General features: G+C 49.3%; 1 protein-coding gene across 3 annotated transcripts; it reads right to left on the reverse strand.

Moving 5' to 3' along the window:
- On the reverse strand, positions 1–26,005 carry Nsmce1 (NSE1 homolog, SMC5-SMC6 complex component). 3 transcript variants are annotated; one of them, XM_021207415.2, is made up of 8 exons: positions 25,882–26,005; positions 20,846–20,992; positions 5,988–6,109; positions 5,757–5,834; positions 4,751–4,897; positions 1,488–1,604; positions 632–752; positions 1–211 (listed from the first exon to the last, which is right to left on the reverse strand). In XM_021207415.2, exons 2-8 carry the CDS (start codon positions 20,979–20,981, stop codon positions 132–134), a joined length of 801 nt encoding a protein of 266 aa, XP_021063074.1. In that variant the 5' UTR covers positions 20,982–20,992; positions 25,882–26,005; the 3' UTR covers positions 1–131. The 3 variants fall into 3 exon arrangements, with proteins under 3 accessions (XP_021063074.1, XP_029390997.1, XP_029391036.1); XM_029535137.1 differs by lacking the exon at positions 25,882–26,005 and adding an exon at positions 23,497–23,519; XM_029535176.1 differs by lacking the exon at positions 25,882–26,005 and adding an exon at positions 22,785–22,807.
- Positions 26,006–27,261: the final 1,256 nt, after the last annotated feature.

The raw sequence follows: 27,261 nt of genomic DNA on the forward strand, positions 1-27,261 counted from the left end.
ACAGAGCACAGTGCCATCAGGAAACATTTACTAAAAACGTGTTAAGAACAAATAACAAAGGAGGTACGGCAGTTGTAAATGGACTGTGAGGGTCAGGCCACCAAGTGCCAGAGCGATGCAGGACGACACAGCTAGTGCTGCCGGGTCCGCAAGGACTTTCTGCTCGACTTGGAGATGCCAGCCTCCCTCTCCTTCTCAGGGTTGTAGACTTCTGTGTATAGAACAGCAAGGAGACACAGTGAGCAGCAGGGCAAATGGACTGATCACACAGTACAGTAGCTACATCTACAGCTGTTTCCCATGAGGACATGTCACTGTTAACCCTCTTCCCACAGCACCGTGAGCCAGGCAGCATGGCTCACTGGGGGAGCTGGGGAGTGGCTTTCCCATCCCTGTCCCTGAGTGGCTATAAGAACAGCCTTGTTTGGCTCTCACAAACCTTGGAGTCTCTATTGGATTTTAGAGCCCTGAAGAATAAGGCAGGCAGGCAGTGTTCACCTGCACTTCAGGTCACTAACGATGACCTTCAGAGACCTCCTCAGCCCTCCCTCCAAGGGTGTGCTTGAGGCCCGGACTTAGGACAGAGGTCCCACAGACACCCCATCCCATGAGCACTCTGGAGGCCACGTACCTGGTATATCGTGGGGCCAGTAGTCATTACAGTGGGGGCAGTGTGGTTCAGGGGCAGACTGGAAGTATTTGGCCACACAAGGCAAATGCATCCTAATTCCACACGTCTCACAGCTTTGACCCTGAAACAAGAAAGCCCGATGACCATGGACCAGTACATCTCACAACTTCACAAACCTTCAGAAAGCTGTAAGAAAATGGCTAGTAGGTTGGTGGGTTTAACCTTCCAGGCCCCAACTTAATGCTGGCAATAAACCCAAGCTCTTACAGTAGGGCTTTCACTACAGAATTTTGAACAAGTAGACATGGATGGGAGATGCTAAAAACCTCCCTACCCGCCAAGCCCCTGTAACCCCACGCACAGCTCCCTGACCAGAGTCCCTGGTGGGAGATAGAGGCATACAGCTTTGTAGTAGGCCAAGTAGCAATAAGCATCGCACGCTTTAAGATCAAGAGAAGCATGTTGCAAGCCAGAGAATCTGAACATAGAAATATCATGGGCCCCATGGATACACACATAGAAGATCAGTATGGAGCCTGGTTACCCAAGATAATCAAAAAGAAGCAAACTCAGGCTTCCAGCCAGACTGAATCGTAGGAGCCTGCAAAGCCGCAAAGGAGAATGGTGGGTACAGAGAAACGCCTGCCACAGAGATACCAAGGCTTAAGGTATCAGCCAGCACCAACAGCACCCCCGGGATAGGGCTGAGTGTCCAGGGAGAGAGCTAGGGAGCGAGTGCATCAGTAGGAGCATAGCATGGCCTGTCCTGAAGCTGCTATATCCTGAGGGATATAGCAACAGTGGAGATCCAGCGGGCTGAGCATCAGGACCCCTCTCCCACTGCTGCCCGAAGTACCTGGATGAGGAGGCCGTGGCAGATGTTGCATATCTTCACAGCATCTGGGTAGCTCTCTCGGATGAACTGCTCCATCTCCAAGATAGCCCGGCCATGCAAGGTGAACTCTCCCTCCTTCTGCAGAGATACAACACACTCACGCTAGCTCAGTGCTGACTCTCCCGGTCCCACAGCCCAGAGTGCAGGAGGACTAGGTCTAGATGCTCTAGTCACTGCACACTGTCACCAATCCCAGCCCACCAATGTCAGCAAAGTCCCCTTAGCCAAACCTCCAGAAAGGGAAACTAAATGTCAAACAGACAATGGAGGTGAAGGTCTTCTAGCCCTCCATATCTCAGAACCTCCTCTGCCTTCACAGATGTGATGACCCCATCTTCACAGCCGCCCCACAAGCCAGTCACAGTTGGTGTCGTCAGCAAGACAAGACAGAGGCCAGGGAGGAGAGCAATATCCCAATGGGTCACCCAAGACAACCCCAGCCGGGTGCCCACTTCCCAACCCTTTCCCACCAGTGTGGCCCTGTCACTGCCAGTCCTGCCTGCCACTTTACAAATGAAGCTGAAAGAGCCAGCGTGTAGTCTCAGTAGTCCTGGGCATATGACGTGGACAGAGGGAAGCCGACAGGACGGCCACATGCAAAGGTGGCCCTGTAATAGACGGAGACTGAGGAGACAGCCTAACAGGATAGTCCCCCTGATACTGTTGTCTTCCACGCCTGAGTTCCCTCCCCACCCACCACACAGTGGAGAAGGGTGCTTGTGGAAGACGGGCTTCCTTTCCAAGGCAGAAATGGTAGGGTGGGAGCAGAGCATTTATGAGGGGGCCTGGTGACTAAAGAAGTGAGTGAAATTAGTTCCAGAAGCAAAAGTGGGCAGTGGGCAAGGAGTTCAGAGATAGAAAGGTCGTTGTACACAGAGCATGAGAATCCTGAGCACTGGTTATTGCTAGGCAGTCAGGGACGTGGGGCCTCCTCCTCGGATGTGGCAGGATCATGGCTAACTTTCAAGCTAGTCTCAGTTCTGTGGGAACCTGTCAAAGATCCTAGGTCCATACTGGTGGCCAGCTCCCTGAACCTCCTTCCCCTGCTCTTGAGGCTGCATGCCACTAGAGGGAGCCAACCTGAACTACGGGGAGAGGTGGGCCAGGCTCTGATGCCTGACTTACCACCCTCCAGTCCAGAGCCTCCTAGCTGCATAGTACCCATGCCCTTGAGCGACAAGACCTTGTGGGAAGCCTTAGCAAAGGGAGGCTGCATTTCCAAGGCCAAAGATGACTCTAAAACCCAGTCCCTCGGGTAAAGGAACCAGATGCCTAGGAAGGCTTGGCAGGGACCAGCCAGCAGCCCGGGGCAACAGTGGGCCTCCTACAGAACTCACAGTAGCCCTGCCCAGAGAGTGGAGGAGCCCAGAGGTACTCTCCCAACCACGCCCCCTACTGCCTGAGCCTGTGCCTTCCTTCACCAGATACATGGTGAACAAGAACTCAAGGGACACCCAGAGGCAGGACTGAGGAGACTGGGGGGCTGACGGGTGGCAAGGTAGAGGGCCTCCATGCTGCCCTCCACAGCAGCTCACAGACTTTCAGGACTCCCATTAAACCTTTGCAGCAGCTCAGAGCTGTCTGCAGAAGGCACAGCCAGCAACTTCATTCTGAAAGGCAACTGGAGGACAGGGGTCTAGAGGCTATGGGCACCAGGGTAGGCCTTGGAAGCTGGAGGTGGGACCCCTCCTCTCTGTCACCAGCCTGCTAGCAGCAAAGACTGGGCAAAGGGAGCTCACAGTGAGCCCATCTGCTGGCCCAGCCACCTACCCAGCACACACTTACTGAGCACGACAGTTGTCAGGCACACCCGAAGTGGGACAATGAGGTCCGAAGCCCTGCTCTCAAAGTCTCCCTCAAGGAGAGTACATTGAAAACATCTACACTGACAAGCCCACTTGGGAGATCAAGAAACTGAAGTCACTGATGTGTGTGCTACAGGCACCTAACCAGGCTTCTTACCTGGGCTGCATGCTAGCAGGGTCTCAACATAGGCAAACCAAGCAAGCTGTGGTCAACACACACCTTCACAGGACACACACAATGTCCCCGGGCTGCTCCTCACTCCCCAAGGCCACTCTACCTCTCTTCCTGGCAGACACCTCAGATAAGAATTCTACCAAGGTTCCCAGAGAGGAAGGGAAGGGTAGCAGGTAAGGCCACGAACAGTACTCTCAGGCCGTCGACTGACTACCCAAGGAAGAAGCAGTCTGCTGGGGCTCTTGTGGGGCAGAGCTGTGATCCATGGGCCCACCTGAGCACAGGTCTGGGCTTCTGGAAGCAGTAGTGCCTTTTCTGGGGGTAACCTGGGGGTATGTGCCTCGCACCAGCCAGGCCTCACCACACAGCCTGCTCCTCTGAGACCCACCTGTGTCTCCATGTACTCTGTGCACCTCTAGGGTCCGTGTCCTGAGTGGAAGGGCCAAGAGTACTGGCCCTCAACAGCACAGTACTGAAAACACTGTCACAACAGGCACTCTAGAAGCCTCCTATGGCAGGTGGCCCAATAGGGCACTTGACACTCTCACCCTCGCCCCTCCCACACCAGGATTCCTATGCCCAGGCACAGGAATGAAAGAGCTGTTACCTGTACCAGAGGTTAGACCCAGGAAGGCGTTAGGACCATGTTCATCCCACAAACTTTCTCTCTGTTACTTTTTCATAGCTGTGACTGAGGTAACTTACAAAAGAAAGCATTTAATTTGGGACTCCTAGTTCTGGGGGCTAGAGACCATGACCATCATGGCAGGGAGCATGGAGCAGGCAGACGGGCACGGCACTGGAGCAATCTCTGACAGCTTACGTCTCAATCCACAAGCAGGAGGCAGAGAGCACACGGGGGATGACGGAAATATTTTGAAAGCTCAAAGCCCACGCCCAGTGACACATCTCCTCTAACAAGACCACACCCCCTACCCCTTCCCAAACAGTTCCACCAACTAGGAACGGAGTATTCAAACATGAGCCTGTGAGGTTGTTTTCAATCACACCACTGCAAGGTGCCCGACTGCACCAGAGCTCAGATAAACCTTCCACTGATTCCAGCCTCTTCCACTTGTGGCTGCAGCACTCAAGACAGACCATGTGAAAGTCAGGGAACACAGGCTCTCCTCTCAGAGGTCACGGAAAGCTTACAGTAAAGAAGGGCCCACAGACAGGCCTGGCTCAACTGCTAGACACAGACCGTGCACTCCCAAGTGAACAGGTGAAGGCCCCCAGGGTACCTCAATCAGCCACTTGCTCTGCACAAACTTCTGCAGCACCTGCTCCGCCTCCTTCTTCCTCATCTTTTTGCCTTTGAGTTGATCAACTAGGTTCAAAATGTTTGTAGAAGATGCAAAGCCAGTTTCAGAGTCAATGATCAGTTCCAACTGCAAGAGAAAGAGGTGCCTTATTCATCTCTTTGAATAACAAACTTGGCACCTAAGCCTCCAGCCAGCCCTGGCAAGGATGAGTTAAAATGGCCCCAACACAGGCAAAGTGGTACAGACTGCCTTCCCTTCAGGAAGAAAATGTATATTCAGTAGACATGCCCAATCCAACTCCTGCCATACCACCCCATAGCAGCGCTCTTGCCCTGCCTCCGTCTCCCAGAAGAAGGAGAAAAACCAATGACTGGGCACATGAGGCAGCGCCTCTCCTCCCTCAGGCAGAGGAGCAGAGCCAGTGTGGGTCAGGAGAAGCTGCACTGGCTCACACCAGGCACATTCCCTATGACAGGTGCTAGGTATTCTATGTGCACACAGGGTATGGCCCTTGTCCTAGCCTTATTCTCCACACACTGCAGACAACGCAGGAGCACCACGAAACGGTTAAACTAGAAAGTCTACCTGCCTTGAAGGGCCCAGTCAAGCTGAAACTGGAGAGGGGTGCTCCTTTCCCACCTTCCCCAAAGCTGCTACGTGCTCCCAGGACCAGTCTCAGCCAGGTGTGTGGCAGATGGGCTGAGCACACTGCTACAAAGCTTGGACGAACAGGGCCCTAGCATGTCAACCGTTCAGTGAGCGCCTCATTAAAGTGCAGGGTTGGGTTCAGAGCGTTCTGGGCCAGGGACTGGGACCCATGCACTCCAACGCATTCTCAGGCAATCTGTTTGGCAGGCAGCTTAAGACCTGTCACTCCCTGTGAGACCCAGGAAGCTGGGGAGCATGACAGTGACCTCCACAATTGCAGTTTCTATTTCCTCCCATTAGAAGCGCTGCCTACAGTAGCAGTGAGTACTGTACTCACGGCCTTTCTAAACAGATCCAGTTCGTTCTCTGCAAAATCCGTAGCCATTTTGGAAACTGAAGTTGTAGCGAGATTCACCTAAAAATAAATCACATAAGGATCAGGCCATGTCTCTACCACAAAGTTGATCACTTTCTCATCTCTCTCCGAAGAGTGGGTCCAGAAGAAGCTACTGCAGAGCCCTCTGAGCCAGTTTCTCAAAATGCCACTAGAGGGCGCTGCCTCACATACCAGTGCATAAATGGGCCTCCCATCGTCTTCCGTGACTCCTTTCTTTATCTCAATATACAGGGACTCCAGGACACTGTTGATGTTGTTGATGAAGTCCTCCAGCTTATCTACAGTAGCATTTCCTGGAAATAAGCAGGCAGGGATGGGAGTGGATTCGTCAGAAAAGCACACACAGCCTGTTTCAATCTCTGGCACCTGACCACACTAGCAGCCTAGACAAATATTTTGGCTTTCTTGGGCCAATGCCAATACTGTGGTTTCTTTCTTCCCGGAGTGCTCAAAGATAAGCTGAGACAGAGATGGTGTAGTGAGGCAGAAAGGCTGACGAGATTGTTATCTCAGACCACTGAGACAGTGGCCTTCCTTCCTCTGCCCCAAGGCTTCATGCTGTGCCAGTGGCCCCACACAGCTCCCTCCTCCAAGGAAGCTACCCAGAACAGGACACGCCTGAAGGAAGGCCTTGGGCCAGCCCAGGCTGGAGCCACAGCAGGGTAAGAGAGGTTCACTGAGGCACTCACAGCAGAAGAGGCCCTGTTCTGAGCATAATCCAAGCAGCTATTGCCCAAATGTCCTCCCACTGGCCCTTCTCAGGCCCTGGCCGCTCTCTGAGCACAGGCAGAGACAATGTGAGCTGTGGGAGCCAGGCTCTAGCAGAAGCTCATGCTATGCTGCCATCAGGAGGCCACTGACAGGGACCTTTTTGAGAGCCATGAGTCTGAGGAGGGGAGCAGATCCAGAAGCAATGCTGCAGGGGACTCGGGTGAACAGATGCTAATATAGCTGGTGAGAAAGACCAGGAGAGGCTACAGAGGGAGCGGGCACGTGTTACACATCCCAGCTTGGAGATTCAGCCCTTCTGTAGGCTACAGAACCTGCTTTAACATAGTGAAGGCATATGGCCAGCTTCATACACTAGAATTACCTATCTGCAGTGTGATACTTTCAAGACAAGAGTAGTACTGTTTTCATTTATTAAAATAATGTCAAAAGATGTATACTTTAGAATTACTTTGGGAAGCCCAGCAGTGGTGGGGCATGCCTTTAACCTCAGCACTCGGGAGGCACAGGCAGGCCTCTGAGTTCAACAGCCAGCCTGGTCTACAGAGTGAGTTTCAGGACAGCCAGGGTTACACAGAAAAACCCTGTCATAAAAAAAAAAAAAAAGCAAAAAAAAATTTTTTTTAAATAAAGAAAAAAACAAAAATAGAACCACTGAGAAAAAACTGCAGGAAAAACAAAAACAGAAACAGACACTATGTCACCATTTATGTTTGCAGCTTACTAAGGCTAGCACTAGAAAGGAGACTCATCTAAAGGGTCATTGCAGGGATCTGCTCCCTGGCTATCTCACTTCCTACAGAAAGTGAGCATTTCTAACACTATATAACAAAAATAAAGTCAGCTTAAAAGACAAAAGGTAGAATTGGTAGCCGGGGAAGACATGCAACACTAAGGGCAAACAAAGACGCAGGCTTATGGGTTTACAGTAATAGCAACACATACATGTGCTGCAGTAGCTCTTTGTCCCTTTGTTTAATAAATGCAGTTAAATGAAAAATCAGTATCAGCTATTAAGTAGAAAGCAATGATGCAGGAGGAGGAAGCCAGGACTCAGAGCTGACATTCGCACCTCCCACTGCTGCCCCCTGACACCAGAGCCGATGCAAAGGGGCCTTTCCCATGATGCACTCTGCTGACACACAGTGAGGACCCCTTCTCAGCCCCAGGTACCAACTCTGAAAGACTGACACTAATTCTGGCAAGGGACTCAAGTGTTCAAGAGCCACTGTAGTAGAAATAGCATGGCTTCCCAGTGAGGAATCACTCTACACACTTAGAATGAAGGAGGAGTGTGTCCGGCGCTGGCTAATGCCCAAGGAATAACTAACTGGCCTTGAACAGATGGTTTTGCTGACTTCTATATACCCCAGGCTTATGCACTTTACATAAGCCGACCTCTTTAATAAAATCTCTTTTAGGTCCCTGCCCCAAGTCATACTTAGAACAATTTAAACAGAGACAGGCAGAGACTGCAAGTCTGTCCACTTGGGCAGATGGGAGACTTCCACAGCAAAGACACTGCCAAAACTACCTCTTAGGGACACCAGTGTTCTCTTCGAACAGTTGTTACCTAGGTCCACTTGCCCACCTGGCAGACAGGACTACTGATGACTGTGACCCTGGCTGCCCACTTTGAGCTGCCATTTGAGGTATCTTTGGGGGTAGGCCTAAAGGCTCTCAGGAGTCAGTAATGTCTCCTTTGTTATGAAATTGGAACCTAAGGGCTGGTCACTCCTGCTAAACAAACATTTACATCCTAGGATCCTCAATTTCCCCTATTGCAACAGGCCTGTTTAGCAGACCACTTACCTCTGGCATATTTTGGAGGCAGTGTTCCTTTAACTAAATTCCACTTGTGTGACTTAAGTTCTCCAAAGCAAATCTATTATTGAGTCATTTATAACACCAGTTTTAATACTTTGAGTTTCTTCAGTATCACTACTCTCACTGAGTAAGTGACAAGATCCTTTGTGAACAGGTTCAAACCAGTCTCACCTCTCTAAAAGGGACAATTCATATTTTCCACCAAAGAGGTACCTCAAAGTGTCATTCAGAAAACTGCTCTTTGTGGGCAGATCAAGGCACTATTTTAATGCTGTACTTTCCAAGTACTCCGGGGGTGGGATGAGAGCAACCCTCGTTTCACACAATCCCCCAGGAAGGCCACATCCATGTGGCTGTCTCCACCAATGACCTCATGCTCAACAGGTCCCCACACCTTCACTATCTCCAAATTGGCTTTGCTATTTGGTAGCAACAGGGCCAGCAGCAAAGACCCACTTCTCTGTGAGCTTGTCTTCTCTTTCATCCCAGCGCAACTTTTTACCTCAAAGCCTCTCTTAGCCACTCCAGATGGCCTGCATAGCTCTCGGTGGTGCCCTCTAATCTCCACAGCCTCCTGGCCAGGCTCATCCCTGACAAGGCAGCCAGAGTTCTCAGCACTGCCCTCCAGAGTTCTCAAGCAGTAATCTCATGGTGGTCACCAACTGCCACATCTGGACACCCACCCAGGAGTTCCAAGCCAGGCTCCAGGTGCCAAGCAGCCCTACGTCCTTCCAGAAGCTTCCCAGCCCACTCCATGCTAGGCAGGCGAGCTCTGGGGTCTCTTTTGTGCTACCCCTCAGTGTCAAGGTCTATGGCCTCTATTGCTCCAGGAGGTCCTGGCCAAGAAGCGACAGTCTGCAAACCTGCAGAACTACGTGTGCCCCCAACTGTGCCATGTGACTCTAAGGCAAGTATTCCCAGTCATGAAATCCTACTGTGAAAGATTTAAGAGTTAAGTACCATTACTCACACCAAACCTCTCTTCAGAATCTTGAACCTACTGAGAAAAGGGCACATACCTCAAACGCCGAGGGTCATGCAAGCCCATCAGAGAGCAGCAGCCTGCAGCTGGCAGTGTGAAATGTGGTCTGCTCAGCCACAAGGTGAGCAGGCACTGGGCCTAACCAGGGTCTGTCTCCTTGTCATGCAGGCATCTGCTTTTCTTCTAGGCTGTGGTCGTGAAACTGTAGTTAATGCACCTTGCAGCCTGCTGGACACTGGGTACTGGTGTGGTGCATTTATCATTACAGCCACCCTGCCAGGGGCATTATTAATGTCCTCTTTCTACACTGGTTGCCTAAAGAGAGTAAACAACTCTCAGAGTTTCCCTAAATTGGACATGGAGCTGGGCTGCCAAACTCCAGATCCTCAGCACAGGCACGAAGCCATACATCCTCAGCAGAGAAAACCTGACAGCCTTCCCCCACCACAGCCCCGAGCTGTCACAGTACTTCAGTCTCAAAAAGGGGCTCTGCCAGGGGATGGGAGGAGAGGACAGAAACTGTAGTGCCCTGGATGAAGTCACCAGAGGGGCTGCTGAAATTAGAGATGATATGCTGGAAGCCAAGTGGCTGACATTGGCATGCATCATCAGTTCAGTCCTCGTCTGGTCCTACCCCAAGATGGGCTGCAGAAAGGGAAAGACCCATAAAGGCCCAGGAAGAAGCTTTTCCATCAGGGCATGCTTGACAGAGAACCAATCAGAGCCTGGAGCCCAGATTCACAGGGTGGTGTCCCACTGAACAAAACAGGCCTCTCAGACTCAAAAGTTTAGCCCACTGAAACCGCTTCTCTCTGGCTAGATGTATATAACTGAATCTAGTGTGCTTTTACTAGAGAACTTCCTGCTAAACCAGAGCCTACTTCTATAGGCTGTGGGACTTACAGTTCACTACACACTGGACCCTAATAGCAGACGGTCAGGAAGTCTGCTGCCCTATCTCTGGCCAACAAGTATTTTTGTTCTAAAAAAGTCACCAAAGACAGGAAATGCTATTTTTAGACAGAGAAAATAAGAGTAAAAATCAGCCCCAGTGGTCCAAACCTTTGTGAGCCAACTTGTCCTGTGACAGCAAGAAGGCCACCTGCAAGGTAGGGCCTGCTACAGACCCAAGTGCTGGGCAGAGCTGACCTCAGCTGGAGCAATGGTTCTCAGCCTTTCTCATGCTGCAACCCTTTAATATCAGTGGTTCTCAAGCTTCCTAACACTGTAACCCTTTATATATAGTTCCTCGTGTTGTGGTGACCCCAGCCATAAAATTATTTCATTTCATTGCTACTTCACAACTACAATTTTGCTACTGATATGAATCACAATGTAAATATCTGATATTCAATCCTGTAAAATGGTCATTTGATCTCCAAAGAGGTTGAGACCCACAGGCTGAGACCTACCGAGCTGGAACAAAGGAAAAGCTGTGCATGGAAGGACACAGAGGTGCATGGGGACCCTGGGGTTTCCCCCTTCAGAGCATATCACTCATGAGTCCTAGAGAAAAGACTATCTTGACCTTTGGATATGTGGGTACAAAACTGAGAAGCACTGCAGTGCAGCTGCGTGCCCTGCTTCGTGGGGCAGCAAACCATTTGACAGTTCTCAACACCAGCACGTCAGGTCACTGCAGCGCTGTTCATTTTTCTCAGCAGACCCTCAGGAACCACCGCCCAGGATGGGCATGTAGTGATGCATCAGAGAGAATCAAAACCACACCGGGGCCATCCTTTTGGTTCAGCATGAATGATGGGGGCTGCCTGCACTGGTCTCCACCTTCTATAGTTGTTCTTCCTTGTATCAATGTTTCAAAAAATATCCTGGGGCTCACAACTGCCTAATGATTCTTCCACCTTCAGAAGTCAAGACAGAGAACAGTAGCTGACTTGGCACGTGGTAGATAGACTCAAGGTGAGATAAGGACACAGACTGGCTAAGTTGGGCTTTCTATTGCATGTGATAAAACACCATGACCAAAGCAACCGGGGTTGGGGAAGGGAGTTCAGGCTGTACTTCCACATCACAGTCCAACACTGAGGAAGTCAGAGCAGGATTCCAGGCAGAAACCTGGAGGCAGGAGCTACTGCAGAGGCCATGGAGGGGTGCTGCTTACTGGCTTGCTCCTTGTGGCTTGCTCATGGTCCTCACTCAGTCACTGCATGGGCCACCAGATCCAGCTGACTAGTTTGGGCTTCAGATGCTTTCTTTGTTCAGGGGCCCATTTTCAAGCTTGCCACAACCACTACTTAACATTCTAGCGAGCAGGCCTACTCAGCTGCACCAAGACAAGACAAGAAAGATGATGTGCTCACTGCAGAGCACCTAACCGTCCTGCCTGCGCACGGAATGTCCCTGAGCACTGCCATGCCATGGGCACAGTATAGCCATGCAAGGACACTCTCCTGGCCAGAGGTCTGCTGTGCAGCACTGCTCCACAACGCCATTTTTCCATCCTGGTTGAGTTCTGAATGTCAACGCGAATTGTCACATGCAAACCACTTTCTCAGAATTTTACTGTTGACCTTGTCAGTATGGGTCCCACTGCAACTGCTCCTGCTGAAAGCGGGTGTCCATCTATCCTTTACAGAAGCAGCAGGGTGATAGCTCTGTGCCACCAGTGCAGCAGGAGAGGCCCAGCTGAAACCAGAGCACCTCACCTTGCTGGGTCTGTAATACGGAATTTCTTCTCAGGTTTCATGAGAGCAATGCCGGCTGACATGCCAGGGGATAGCAGGAGATACCACTGTGAGTGCAGCCTCCCGTCAAAAGGGCGGGCCACAGCAACTACACACTCACACACTCAGCAGGTTCTTACTAAAAACAAACAAACATACACACACGGGGGGGAGGGGGGCTAGGGGGTTCTTTTAGCATGTTAACTGACTTAGACTACTATAGGGCACTGCACACCACAGGGCTCTACCAGTTTTCAGACTCTGACATGGCCTGGAACCCTCCTGTGAAGAGACTAAAAGGATCCACCCTGTTCCCTGGCTGTCTGATAAAGAGCTGTAGTTTCTCACCTGAAGCAGGATGGGGAACACTCTTCTCCAGAAACTGGACAGACAGGCAGTAGGCAGTCATACATAGAAGCTCGAGTATGAGAAGCAGCCCAGCAGCCACCTGTAAGCCACAGACCTAGCTCAGGAAACCAGCTTCTCAAGCACCAACTGGACTTGTGGTGAGTCCGATCACAACTCTACCAGACAGCCCAGGAAACAAACCATTTATCCAGAGCTAACAGACTCAGTGGCCAGGCACAGTTAACACCTGAAAGCCAGAGCTAACAGACTCAGAGGCCAGGCACAGATAACACCTGAAAGCGTCCCTGCTTCAACTACAGTGTGCATCCCTATGGATCTGCCTGCTCCCAGCTTCCCCAGGCCAGCAGCCTGCATTGACCCACAAAAGGCCTCCGCACTCCTCCTCCCAAGGAGCAACAGCTCCCATGTAGAGCACAGGCTCACAGCCAGCCGCTCTGCAGCCCAGCTCCTTTAGTACTTTATCCTGCAGGTCTGAGGCACAGTGCAATCCCTGAGGCTAGATGTGGGTGCAGGCATGCACTGTCACAATGGCTCTAGGTTCCCATTCTGCACAGGCCACTACTAGTTCACCTTCATCTGACTCCTGCAGCTTGAACTCAGGCAATGGACTGTCCCCCTCCATATGTTGCCTGAGTAGAGCCAGATGCCATGTTCCACCTTCAGGGTGATCTCTTTACTCTTAACCAGACCCCTCTTCCCTCTGCAGTTTTCTTGATGAACTCCAGTACAGTGACCTTCTATGGCTCGTGCCCAGAGCTCCACCCCATCTAACATTCCTTCCAGGAGAAGCACCCCCAGCCTCAGGTGAGCTTACAAAGTGCTCATCACAGCCAAGGAGGATAGGCGGACAGTAAATTCACTAAAAATACAAGAGTACTTTACTTGGAGCTAGCTTCTAATTGCTACTAAGACCTCTCTGGGAAGATGTGTTTACACAATATGACACAGCTAGAATGCCAGCATCACATGTGACTACGCATGAGAAAAAGGAAAGAGGCACAAATGTGTCAGCAGCTTGCTACCATCAAATCCGGGCAAAACAGGGAAAGGTTTGCAAACACAGGGAGACTCCATGTTCACCAAGCTGTTTACACAGCACATTTCCGGTATGGGTTTGCTGGGCTTACTGAAAAGTTTTCCAATCTTAATTTTTTTGGGTATATTTATTTATTTAGTGTCCAGGGGTCTTTGGTCTGTATGTATGTCTGTGCATCACATGTGCTAGAGGTCAGAAAAGGGTACTGGATCTCCTAGACTGGAGTTACTGGTTTGACCCACAATATGGTTACTGGGAACTGAACACCCATGTCCTCTGCAAGAGTAGCCACCCCGTATGCTAGGAGTGGTGGTGCACGCCTTTAATCCCGGCACTTGGGAGGGAGAAGCAGGTGGATCTCTGTTTGAGGCCAGCCTGGTCTACAGAGTAAGTTCCAGAACAACCTGGGTTATACAGACCCTATCTCAGGAAAAAAGAAAACTAACAGCCATCCCTGACCTCTTAACCTTGAGCCATCTCGTTAGCCACCATCTGTCTGTCTGTCTGTTTTGTTTGCTTTTTCAAGACTGGCTGCCCTGGAACTCACTCTGTAGACCAGGCTGGCCTCAAACTCAGAGATCGATCTGCCTGCCTCTGTCTCTGCCTCTTGCCTCTGCCTCCCAAGGGCTAAGATTAAAGGTATGCACCACTAAGCCCAACCCTTAATTTTTTTATATCTAATTTTTAAATATTTTATCTTCAGAAGATAACTTTTACACTTTACTAATAATTAACATAAAGTAAAATCAGTTACAGTATGTCAGTGGCACTAGCAGCCCTTAAAGAATTTAGGGAGAAATGCTAGTGAACTATGAGCCAGAGTCAAATGGGCATTGACCTTGTCTCCAGATGGCTCCCATTGGGAGACGCTCAGTTGGTGAAGTCACCATGGAAGCAGGAGAGCTCGAGTTCAACCCTCGGAACTCAGGGAAAGGTAGAAGGACAGTCAGACCTCACAGGTGCTGCCCTGTACCCCCACAAGCACACCCTCCAGGGCAGCCTACACTCATCAATACACACATATTAGAAAATGTTTCTAGGGGGCTGGAGAGATGGCTCAGCAGCTAAGAGCACTGACTGCTCTTCCAGAGGTCCTGAGTTTAAATCCCAGCAACCACATGGTGGCTCACAACCATCTGTAATGGGATCTGATGCCTTCTTCTGGTGTGTCTGAAAAGAGCAATAGTGTACTCGTATACATAAAATAAATAAATAAATCTTTAAAAAAAGAAAATGTGTTTAAAGCATCTCCCCGTAGGACAGACACTGGTCACATTAGTGAGGAAAAGCCTAGCCAACATCACCTCCTCCTGACACTCATCTGAGTGGCGAGGACCCAACTCCAGTTTTACAGGCCTCCGCACACTCCTGAAAGTGGCCTGGATCTAAGCAGGAGGAGGCTTCATACAAGAGAAGCTGAGGAACTCTCTGCAGCTACCTCATGTAGCTACTGCTGTGGCCATTCCAAACTGATATGCTCTGTATGTAAAAATGCACACTGAATTCCACAGCTACAGCATCTTTTAAATATGTAAAGTGTTTAAGTAAGCTTGTATGAGTGTGTGGTGTTGGCCTGGAACCCAATTTCTTAATGGGCTGAATTACATAATTTTATGAGTTAACTTTCTTTTCTTCTATCATGTATCCCAGGCTGGCCACGAACTCTCTCTGTAGCCAAGGATGAACTTCTGATCTTTCAGCATCCACCTCCTAAATGCTGAGATTACAAGCATGCACACCACACCCAGCGTGTGTGATACAGGGCTAGAAGCCAGGCTTCATGTGTACTAGGTAAGCACACTATCAGCTGAGCCACATGACCTCACTGGCTGGCTTCAAATACTATGGAGGTATGAATAGGAATAGCCCCTATACATTCATGTGTGTGAATGCTTGCCCATGGGGAGGTATGGCCTGTTGGAGGAAGACAGGCTTTGAGGTCTTACACACTCAAGCTACACCCAGTATGAGACACAATCTCCTTCTGCTGCTTTTGGATCAAGATGTAGAATTTAGAGATCCTTCTCCAGCACCATGTCTCCCTGCATGTTGCCATGTTTCCAATGACAATAATGGACTAAACCTTTGAATCTATAAGCCAGACACAAATTAAATGTTTTCCTTTATAAGAGTTGTCGAGGCCGTGGTGTCTCTTCATGGCAATAAAACCAAAATAAGACAAATACTAAACTAACCCAACACTCTTCAAATAAGCCCACTTGATCCCCCTGTATCATCTTTGGGTTAGAATCAGCATATCAGCTTGAGAATGCTCACGGTAAACCATGGTCTGTGGTCTGTCTTCACAATGCCTTTGACATGACAGTGATGCAGGCCTCATAAACTAAGGGCATAGGCACTCCCTTCTCATTACAGTTCACTCAGTCAGGGCAGAATCGGTATTACAGATGAGAATGTGGACCTTTCTCAGACTTTGGAATACCTAACTTTACATAATATAACATCTTGGGATAAGACTCCAGTCTAAATATGAAATTGACTCTGGATTCCTATACACTTAATGACAGGCTAAAGATAATTTTATGTAACAGCTTGAAGAATTTTGTGCGTGAAAGACTGAGTGTGGGACCTTCTACTGTGTCAGGCTGGTGCTCAACAGATTCCAGGTCATGGAGCATTTGGTTCAGGAGTGCTTCATCTGTAGTTTAAATTTTATTTTCCTTTCACATTCGTTTATTTTTGCAGCAGAGTTGGTTCTCTCCTTCCACTATGTAGGTCCTGGGAACTGAACTCAAGTCATCAGTCTTGGTGGAAAATACCTTTACTCACTGAGTTATCTCAACAGCCCGCTGTCAACCTATGTTTCTTACTTAAAATTATGGCAGAGGGTTGAGCTTAGAAGGGGCAGCTCTTCCCAGTCTCCCCAGAAGCTGCCTGACGCTCTGGCCTTCAAGTGCTTATTTCTCTGGTGACATAGACTCTCCTGATATACTGGGTACCTCTGAAGTCTTCTAGATGTGCCTCCAGCTCAGCCTGGTCGGTCTGCCATGGCTGAAACCCTGCACAGCTGAGCTAGGGCAGCTGAAGTCTCACCCCATTACTGCCTATCATACAAGAACCACCCAGTCTCTGCCCCTGGTTCCTGACACAGAACTCCAAAAAGCCCTGGAATTTCCAGGGTGAGGGCACCTTTTGTTCTAATGAGGAAGCTCTAGGTAGTTTCAAGGTAGGAGCTGGTCACCAGAAAGACAGTGTCAGCATTAGAGTCCCCCAAACTCCAGGGAAAGGAAGAACTAAGGCCGGAGTTAATCATAATAATTACATAGGCTCTAATTAATCAGGCCTATGTAATGAGACCCTCATAAAACCCCTGAACAGTACTGGGACCCCAGAAAAGGAGGGTGGTACACTTAGAAGGCTCAAAAGTACCACACCATCTCACCTCCCAAATCCCACCCTCCACATTTTCTCTATCTGCCTATATATGAGCTATCAATTGTGGCAGACATGTCCAGCCCACAGCCAACATGCATCTCAGGACAGCCACAGATGATCAAGTTGTCATATCACAACATCGAAAGGTCAGCGACCCCACTTCCTAACAAATGTATACAAAGTACTTTCCTGAGTGCTGAGTCAATCTAGCAAATTAGCTAAGAGGAAGAGGGGTCACAGAAGCCCTTGACTTACGGTCAAAAGTGCATGTGACCCGAGACTCACAAAGAGCACCTTGAATTGGGACAGTGTGTGGGACTGTCACCCTTTAGCTTGTGGAATCATGCTTCTCTCATAAAGACAGTGTCAAACTTAAGTGACCTGCTGGACACCTGTCCTGGAAACTGGACAAGGCAGCATGTCTAGTGTGTGTTCGGTATCCCAGTGAGTCTCTCAGGAGTTCACTGGCCTGTGCTGACATTCTGTCCCTCTCTGGACTGTTTGGAGAAGGAAATGTCCCCATTACTCCACCTAGATCCAATGTGGAAATCCTCCACTTAGCTCCTAACCTCTCTTTTTTAAACTTCCTGTGCCTGTGACCAGCAAGGGGATTCTACAGACATGATGTGACTCGTGCCTCAAGGTCCCCAGTCCCCAGCAGAGCACTGTCAGGCAGTAACACCGAGCAATGTACATGCACAGGGATGTAAGCCCTGGGTAGAATCCAAGGGTTTAACAAAATACACACGTCTCCAGATTCTTTCTGAGGAGCCAGACGGCTCTGCACCAGGCGTTCAGGTCAAAACCTAACTCCTCTGGGTCAAGGACAATGAGGAATAAACATTTCCCAGGGGCCCCAAGGAGATACCAGGACAAACAGTGCTTCTGATGAGTGTGACTACAGCGTGGCAAGGCATGGCCTGCAGATCAGTCGCTACTTTGTACCACACTTCTCTTATAATGTTTGTCCCACTGTGTAAGGGACTTTTCTGGGCAGTGCTTCAGAATATAAGAGAAATAATACTGGGTCTTGCAAGCATTTCTGATTTTTGTATCATTTAGCTCCATCATTAGTTGTTTTAAAATCTTTCTAGTAACAAGAATTCTTGGATGGCAGACAGGGAATGACAGCCTCGATTACCCTGCTTACCTTAGCAGATGCAAGCACAAAAAATAGCATACATGGCCAGGTGTGCTGGTGCAAAAATTAATCCTACCACTCTGGAGTTAGAAGCCAGTGAATCTTTGTGAGTTCAAGGCCAGCCTTGTCGACATAGTGAGTTCCAGGACTACATAAAGAAAACCAGTCTCAAACAACCCAGAAAGAAGAGGGAGGTGTGGTGGGTGGTGGGAGGGAAAGACAGACAGGGTACACACAGTCACAGAGGCTTCCCCCAGTCAAGGTGCTACTTTCTGACATCAGTGGCAGTGGCAGCGGCAGCAGCATTAGGACAGGGCAGTATGGCGGCATGAAGGCAAGAGTGCACACTCACTTGACCTATCACTGCTAAGTCTTCTGCTCAGTCTCCAAGTCTCCCACTGTGCTTCCTTCACACTCTAGACTTCACTGCAGGCGTGTATGGACAGGAGAAAGCGCAGTACACTCAGGGTTTAGTACTAGCCCTAATTTCAGGTATGCATGGGGAGTCTCGGAACATATCCCAGCAGACAAGGGGCTACTGCTATAAATTACTTCCTAGACAAATTCTACAGGACTTTCCTAGATTAGGTCATAGCAACTTAGAAATTAAAGAAATGCCAAACTTCTTTCATTCCGGGCAGTAAAGCATCATATGGCTCCATCACAGCACCACAAAACTGTGCTGTCAACAAGAAACCAAAAGGAAGAGGGAAAAACAAAACCTGCCCTATAGCCAAGAGATGGTCTTATATTAGGGAGATGTGGCTTGGCTGGGAAAATGTTAGCTGTGCAAGCCATAAGGACTAGGTTCAAATCCCTAGCAACCATGTAGAGCCAGGTAAGGGAGTACAAATCTGTAATCCCAGTGCTCATATGGGGAAATGGGGTAGAGAAAGAAGAACCCCAGGAACCTTAGGCAGGAGATCCTGTCTTAAACAAGGTGGAAGGAAGGAGAGGAGCAGCATCCAGGGGTGTCCTGTGACCTTCACATGTGCACCTGTGTTCATATTCTCTCTCTCTCTCTCTCTCTCTCTCTCTCTCTCTCTCACACACACACACACACACACACACACACANAGAGAGAGAGAGAGAGAGAGAGAGAGAGAGAGAGAGAGAGAGAGAGAGAGAGAGAGAGAGGAAAAAGCATAAGAGACAATCTCACAGCCACCAGTTCATCTCTGAAGGATGCTGAGTGGTAGACATGAAGTTCTGGGGCGTGAAGCAGGGAGGACAGGTGTGGCCCTCCTGATCAGTAAAGAGTCTCTCAACCAAGTTCCTCTCCCACTGCTGTTCAGGCAAAGACAGCCCCCAGGCTCCCAAGCAGACACTGGTCACAGTTCCCCGCTTCAAATCCTCCCAGAGGTCTGCACTGTGCACTGGGCTCTTCTCATCTGGAAACAGCGCCAGCAAGTGCTGCTGAGCTCCAGAGCAGAGGACACTTCAGTGGGCCGCCCTGCTCAAGGCCTGCAGCCTCTGATTGCTTCTGCGCATTAGCTCCCTCCTGGGATGTGCTGAAGGTCTCATGCCTTCTGCTTTGGAGAACAGGCTCCAGGTTGCCTTCTTACATTCTCTCCCCACTGCATGTCTTGAAGGAAGCCCACTTCTATGTTCTGTCGCCCCCTCAGTCCATGCACCCCCATCTCTATGGGTCCTCCCTTGCCTCTACAGAGCTCTAACTGAATGCTTCCCTCCTGTCCACCCCTCCAGTTCTCCACCCACACCCCTCTCCTCACTCCTGTCTTGGCTCACTTTTTTAAAAGCCATGTTACTGTTCTTGTTGTTAAAATTAGAAATACAGAAGGGGAAACAAAAGTGCAGAACAAAAGGGAACACTTGAAGTCAAGAATACACTAACACAGCCAGGCAGTGGATGTACACCTTTAATCCTGGCACTCGGGAGGCAGAGGCACAAACATCTCTAGGTTTGAGGCCAGCCTGGTCTACAAAGCGAGTTCTAAGAGAGTCAGGGCTACACAGAGGGAAAAGAAAAGACAAGACAAGACTAACATGATAATACGCTCAGTCCAGCTTTCCTCTTTAGAAAGGAACACAGCACAAGATGAAGTGTCTGATTCCCACTGACCATCCTCTTCTACACCCTCCCATGCAAAAACCAGCACCACTGCAGCTCACAGCACAACCTTCCAGTCCCCTCTGGTACTTTCCTAAGAAAGGAAAGTAATTTTGCACTTTTCCAGAACCTAACAGTAACATCATAGAGTAGGGTCAACTTTCCTTCTTATTTACAAACTCTCCCATATGGACACTCAACACAGTCAGCTTCCTGTGAGTCTAAGGAGCTTTCTTTACTGACCCCATTGCTTCTACTGCCCTTCCAGTGACTGGAGGCCTCAGCGTGTGCCAAGCCCTGTCCCCAAGTACCATCTCACACCTCCCAGTGACCTGCAGAGGAGATACTCCAAATGCAAAAGGCTAGCACAGGGCACACAGCTGGCACTAGTACCAGGCTGGCTGGATCTAAGGCTGTGCCCTGCCCATGTGCTAAGCTGCCCTCTTTCTAACAACAGGCACCCGAGCACTCTTCCTGTGCTAGCCTTAAGTCACTATTCAACTCTCAGGATCCCGAGAGTTACAGTCACTCTTCCCACCCTGAAGACATGGACAGCAGTGCAGGAATGCAGGCTGGAGCCCTGCTGTGAACTGTAACTTCACACATTCAGAACCCAGGCTTCTGCTTCTCAGACTAAATGGCAGAGTCACTGTGGGGAGGTAGAGAAAGATGAGATCAGAGTCTTGAAAGGTTGGGTCAGGGCTACCAGATCATTCTTCTCTTGTTACCATCCCAGCTTCACTAGTCTTTGACCCTCGGCAGCAGGGCTGTGGGAGCGGGGACACGGCACTCACGGTCATGGACCTGGTAGCAGTGGTTCTGCAGACGCCGAACCTCCCACTCCTCCAGCACACCGTGGGTCATGAGCAGCTGGAGGAAGCGCCGGTGTACATCCGTCATGGCTCCTGCTCTCCTCGTGCTGCCCTGCATGTTGGAGGGAGCTGAAAAACAGGTGGCACCGTCACCTCCGTGCACACAAGAGCAATGGCGGAGGTCTACACTCCATTATGTTCAGAAACACATGCTGCCTATGACTGCCAAACTTCAGCTGGTGCTGATGACTCCAGAAGTAAAAAGAACCGGGTAGGCTTGAGTCCATCCCACTGGTTCTGGAGGTTCTGAGCCATAAGCACAGGTTCTGAGCCCTCCTAACTAACTACTTGCAAAGTGGTGATCCGGACCACTCAAGTCTCCATCTTATTCAGTTTCTAGCTAAAAAGGTGAGATCAATGACAGAAATGTTCTCCCAAGAACTCCTGTAAGTCAGTGAGTTAACACAGGTGACATTATAGTACCTCGGTGAGCAGCAAACCTGTGCCAATCACTACAGGATAATTCTCAGTCTGTACCCTGTACCCTGAGTCTAGACCACTTACCAGCTCAACAGCCCTGGAGAAACTAAGCCAAGGTCTTGTGCTCTTTCTATAAAAGTAAAGTACCCTCTGCTAGGACGACCTTAACAGACTCTAGCTTCCCCTCTCCCCAGCTGCCAATGAAACATGTATCAGGAGGACTATGGGCCATTTCTACAGTCCTCTGCTCTCTCACAAAAAAGCTATCTTTTGGGTACAGCAAGATGGCCTAGCAGGTGAAGACAAGTGTCACAAAGGCTCACATCTTGAGTTCAATCTCCAGGACCGACATGGTGGACTAGAACTGATTCCTGCAAGTTCTCCTCGGACCTCTACACAAATGCTATGACAGATGTGAGCCACACCCACACAGAGACACTTGTATCTACAAAAATAAATGTAATAAAAACTTATCTTTCTGCAAACCACAAAGATCAGAGCTGATAAACACACACCTGCTCCTGCCAGGCGGGCGGGAGGGGCCGGGCCGGGCCACGGCCAGGGCGGCACTACACACATGGGTGTGAAGCTGGGTGGATGGTGCAGGCCACGCAGCCACTCAACCAAGATCACATTCTAGTCCCCCTCTCTCCAAACACAAGGGAAACTCTGCAGAGGATACCCGGAAAAGCATCCGGGGTCTCGGAGGCCAGGCTGACCACGTGACCAGAGGTCTAAGCCTATGCTTTGGAGTGACTGACACCCTCAGTTTCCCAGACCCTATAAATTAGCTTTCTGAAGATGAGCAGGGGAAAGCAGATCTTTCTTTGTTTTTTTGAGAGTCACACTATATAGTCCTGGTTGGCTTAAAACTCACCATGAAGACTAGACTAGCCTCAAACTCATAGAAATAAATACTCCTGTCTCTGCCTGCCTGTTTCCTGAGCATGCTGAGATGAAAGGCATGAACTACCATGCCTGTCTCAGATGTTTCTTTTTTTAAATTTTAGTTCTGTCTTCCAAGATTGCCAGCTCAATGAATAAACATGGCTTAAGGATTCAATTTCTGCCTCTGCGTGACAGGCAACATGAATTCTGGCTACACAATTAGATTAATGCTAACAATGAAGAAAAATAGCTCAATAACAGGGGGTTTACCTAGAATGCACCAGGCCCTAGGTTCAACCCTGGGATAAGGGAGGGAGAAGAGGAGATGGGAAGAAAAAAGAAAGAAACCCAATTTAAGGATTAAAAACCAATCTATCCTGCAAACTGAGCTAGATTGGTTGGTTTTATTAATGAGTCAAAATGTACTTTATGGTTTTTTAAAAGAGGATTAGCAGAAATAATGATCATCACAAAGTGGCAAACAACCGGTCACACAAGCACACACACACAACTTCTGCAAATGTTTAGGCCTTTATGAGGAGGTCTCACAAACCTTCATGTTAATTTATCAGGGTTGCGGCAGCACACAGAAATCCACTGTGGGGTAGGGGAGCTCGCGGTCCTCTGGATCACGAGGTGAAAGCACGGGGAAGGCTAAGTGCATGGAGCACTAAGAACACGGACAGGTAATCTGCAGGACAGCAAAAGCTGAAGGGGAGGTCGGAGCCGCCCTGCAGGCTGCAGAACAGGGCTCCCCAAGGCAGCCAGAGCCAGGCCACAGACCAGACTGACCACGAGATAATGAAATTAGAAGCCAACATCCAAGAGGTAAGTAAGGTAAGTCCATTTGCTCAAATTTAAGGAATGTAGTTATAAATAATCCCTTCTAGCCAGGTCTGGTGGTGCAGGGCCTCATGAACCTGGCCCGTGGGAGGGTGGAAGCAAGGGAGAAGGAAAGAAAGGATGAAACTAAGTCATCCATCTGTTCCAGGATTGGCATCTGTCAATCAATGCAGGGGAAGTCAAAAGAAAGCAAGTATTGAGTCAGTACACACAGAAAACAAGTTGATAACGTGCTCACACTACAAAGTAACAAAGATCTAGAATAGGAAAGGATGTCCTTAGAAGACACAAAAGCCACAAAGGACAAAGCATAAAAGGATACAGTACTGGCTGACTTCATTATAGAACCTCACCAAAAATACCAAAGGAGGGGAAGGAAGGGGAGGAGGCAACATGCTGGAGGGTGTTTAAAATATACTAACCACAAGAGCCTTCTTCAGAATGCACTAAGAACCCCTGTGGATCAAGAAGAAGAGAAAAATAAAGAGAAGAGCGGATGCGGAAGCAGCATGAGAGGTGATGTATAAACAAAAATACATTAAAAGCTGGTCTACATGTGATCACACAAGAGAATCAAAGATACACTGACATGGTCACAGTAACACACATCAGCATTCCCAGGTCTCAGAAAGCTTTGGCAGGAGAGAGAATGAATTTGAAGTCAGTCTGGACTCTGTACAGAGTGAGTTTCAGGCCAGTGTGGGCTCAGGAGTTAAGAGCGTGTTAAGAACTACCTGTTAAGTCCAGCTCAGGGGATCCAAGCTCTCTGAGGGCTTCAAGCACATACCCATACTCAGACACACATATACATACATAAAATCAATCTGGGAGAGAGAAGACAAAAGGAGGGAAGGGGAGAGGAGCAGAGAGAAGGGAAGAATCTTCAGCCAGGTAAAGTGGTGGAATCCCTGGACTGTGACTTTCATCCTCTTCTGGGGGAAAACAGATTCCAGCAAACTTGCATGTCCCCAGAAACACAGTATGTGCATTCCTTACAAAAGTGTCCACACTGGCCCCAGGAGACGTGTCCACAGAAGCATCATGTAATGGGAGTCTGGCAATACTATAAATGCCTTATCAACCAAGGGACAACCATATAAAGGGACTCAAATCACACCATGGAATCCAGGACAGTGACAAGGAAAACAAGGCTGCTCACATCCACCTGAGTACTGCTCAGAACACACTGCATGCAAGCTGGGCACTGTGGCTGCCTTTCATCCCAGCACTCTGAGGTAGAGGCAAGTGTATCTCTCTGAGTTCAAGGGCATCCTGGTCTACATTGCCAGTTCCAGGCCAGCCAGGGAAAGAGAAACTGTCACAAAACAAAACAAAACAAACCACAAACACACAAAACCACACCATATGCAAAAAGCAAGTCACACATTCACACAAACCGTACACAGTGATCATGGCAGGGCCATAGCAAGTCAGTGAGGCCTATCAACAGAAAGGAAAACAGAATTCAGAGTAGTGGGAAAATTTGTAGAGGAGATTCAATGGAGAACTGGGGGTATGGAATAATACATTTCTTAATCTGGTGGTGGTTCACCTGAGGTGTTCATTTAATCTTCGTAAGTATGTTACAAAACAAAAATACTTAAAGACAACTTAAATATTAATGAGAATAGTACAGAAAAAGGCCAAATGGTGTGATATGGGAAAGGGGGTGTCAGAAAATGGGTATGGAACAGATCACAGGAGCCATGCTTGCTTGTGGCTAGGATGGCAACTGTCTGCGACAAGGGACTGTGCAGTGAGGATTAACCATAGATAGGTACAGCCCACTCAAAGGAGACTTTGAAATCCAAGCATTTACAGAATAAGCAATGTTTGGGCATAGCATGGGTGGCCTATGCTAGGCAGTGTTAATGCGCTGATGGCACAACCTGGTTTGAAACGCACCAGAACCTCATGAGGAACAGTATTCCACAGGAGGGAGCTGGGGCTACAAAGGTACACAGGTGAAGGTGACAATGACGGTGACCGATGGCAGTTTCTCCAAGTTTACTGGCACTGCCAGTAAAACCATGGTTGCCAGGCAGTGGTGGTGTACACCTTTAATCTCATCACTCACGAGGAAGAGGCTGGCAGATCTGAGTTCAAGGCCAACCTAATTTACAGAGTGAATTCCAGGACAACCAGGGCAACAAAGAGAAACCCTGTCTAGAAAACATAATTATAGATGATTAGATAGATTGCTTAGATAGGTAGGTAGATGACAGGCAGGCAGACAGACCAAACCACGATCTAGGTTCCTTATCTAGACTTCTCCAGTCTTCCGTTTGAGAACTTGGTCTGGGTTAGGGGTTATTTGGGGCTATCAGCACGAAGTGCAACATAACACGGAGCACAGGAATCCTACACTTTTCCAAAATCGGACAAACATGATTCTGAACACATTTAGCCTCGGGCTTTCAAATACTGGCTCTACAAACAAGACAGAAGGGGAGTGGGGGCGGGGCAGGCAAGGGGCGGGTGTGGTCGTTTTGGATAGAACGGTACAAGTGGCTGCCACCGAACAGTGTCAGTAACACTTTCTCCGCCTGACCCATCAGGAGATCGAGTCAGGAGCTACACGAGTTCCAGCTCAGCGTAGGCTACATAGTGAAAGCATGTCTCAAAAAGACAATTTTTTAAATTTTAAATTAAAAATAAACAACTTGTCATGGAGCTGTTCCAACCCGTGCCCTTTGCGGGCCTCAACATATCGTCAGCTCCCAAGCCCGCGCCGACCCCACGGCCGACTCCGTCGCCCACAGACGCCCGCTCTGGTCCCCGCAGCACCCCAAAGCTTTCATACGTACCGCAAACCAGCGAGGTCACGCCGGAAGCCACTTTCGGAGCCCGCCTCCGGGGCGGAGAGATCGCCAGACTGGCGCTCCTATTGGTGGGCCACGCGCATTCTCTCGCCCTCTAGGGGAGTACTTCCGTTTATCCCCGCCCGCGCTGTTGCTATGGCGCCTCGGCACCTGTGGGCCGCGTTCCGAGCTACGCGGTTTCCCGCGCGGTTTTCGTACTTCCCGGAACGACTTCCGCCACCCCCGCCTCTCGCTCGCTGGAGGAGAGCCCACGGCCTATGTCGTAGTAAAAATAATGCAGGCTTTAGACTGGAGGCGAAGAATGAGGCTTTTGTTTTCCTGTGGCCTGAGCTAGAAACTTGGCTCTTGCTACTTGTTGAGCGGTGGGTGACCTTTGATGGAGCTACTAAGTGGAGTAAAAACAACCGGTTCTGGGGTTGGCTAGCGCAATCTGTAAAGTGCTTGCTAGCCAGGCAGAGACCTCGTATCAAAAAACAAATTGGAGGCCTTCTGAGGAACCACATCTAGCGTAGACCTCTGGCACACACACAGGAAAAAGCATAAGAGACGATCTCTCTCACACACACACACCAGTCCTGAATACGAGATTTAAAAGAACGAATTGTTACTATGCAGGTGATCCCTCTGGCCTGCTCTCGGGGGACCAAGCTGCTGCTGAAGTCCTCACCCCATGCGTGTTGCCGAGAAAAGGCCTCCCAGCCATCCTAGAGCTCTCTTCCCTGTCGCTCTGCCTTCTGTTTCTCTTTTGCTAGGTTCTTTTTCTCCGGGTCTCATGGCGACTTCTTTGGCCTCGTTCTCTGAGACCGTTGAAACTGCCCAAGAGTTGCTCCCAATAAACCTGCTTTTATATGTTTAATTCAGTGTGATCTGGCTTATTACGTCAGCGGAGAAATTTACTACCGGGGCAGAAACTTTTTACTAATGTGCAGGGAGAATTAGGACAGCCGCCGTGAAGTGTGGCGTGGTACCGCTGGTAGAGCCTTAGACACTCTCACCTAAGAATCGTGAGGCGTGATGAAATTGCCAAAAGGGTAACTTCAAAGAAATCACTTCTGATTGCTGAAGGCATTTCCTTTCCGTGCTTTCCAGACACACGTCTCAGAGCTGGAAATGCAGCCTCGCCCAGGAAAAGTGACTAATTATACAACTGTACGAAGTGCACAGTCCAATCTCTGAAAACATACACGGCCTCTCACCACCCCTGGAGTCTTGGACAGCTTCTTATCTTCTGGAGAGGCCTTCAAATGAGTAGGGAGACTAACAGTACAGAGCTCATTAAAAGCTTGATCTCTGGAAGTGGAAGGCCAAGATTAAATCCTGGTTCTTAAACCCAAAATCTCTGATCTCTAGGACAAAGCACTCGGT

Source organism: Mus pahari, chromosome 1 (genome assembly GCF_900095145.1).
Source record: "Mus pahari chromosome 1, PAHARI_EIJ_v1.1, whole genome shotgun sequence".
NCBI classification, from domain to species: domain Eukaryota; kingdom Metazoa; phylum Chordata; class Mammalia; order Rodentia; family Muridae; genus Mus; species Mus pahari.

Bases quoted from the DNA above. Each gene is read 5' to 3' on its own strand.
- Nsmce1 (XM_021207415.2), bottom strand. From the start codon at position 20,981: ATGCAGGGCAGCACGAGGAGAGCAGGAGCCATGACGGATGTACACCGG. The intron at 6,110-20,845 runs GTGAGTGCCGTG...GCTTATTTCCAG, and splicing joins CTGCTACCAGGTCCATGACC to GAAATGCTACTGTAGATAAG. The intron at 753-1,487 runs GTACTTCGGGCA...TTCTTGTTTCAG, and splicing joins GCCACGGCCTCCTCATCCAG to GGTCAAAGCTGTGAGACGTG.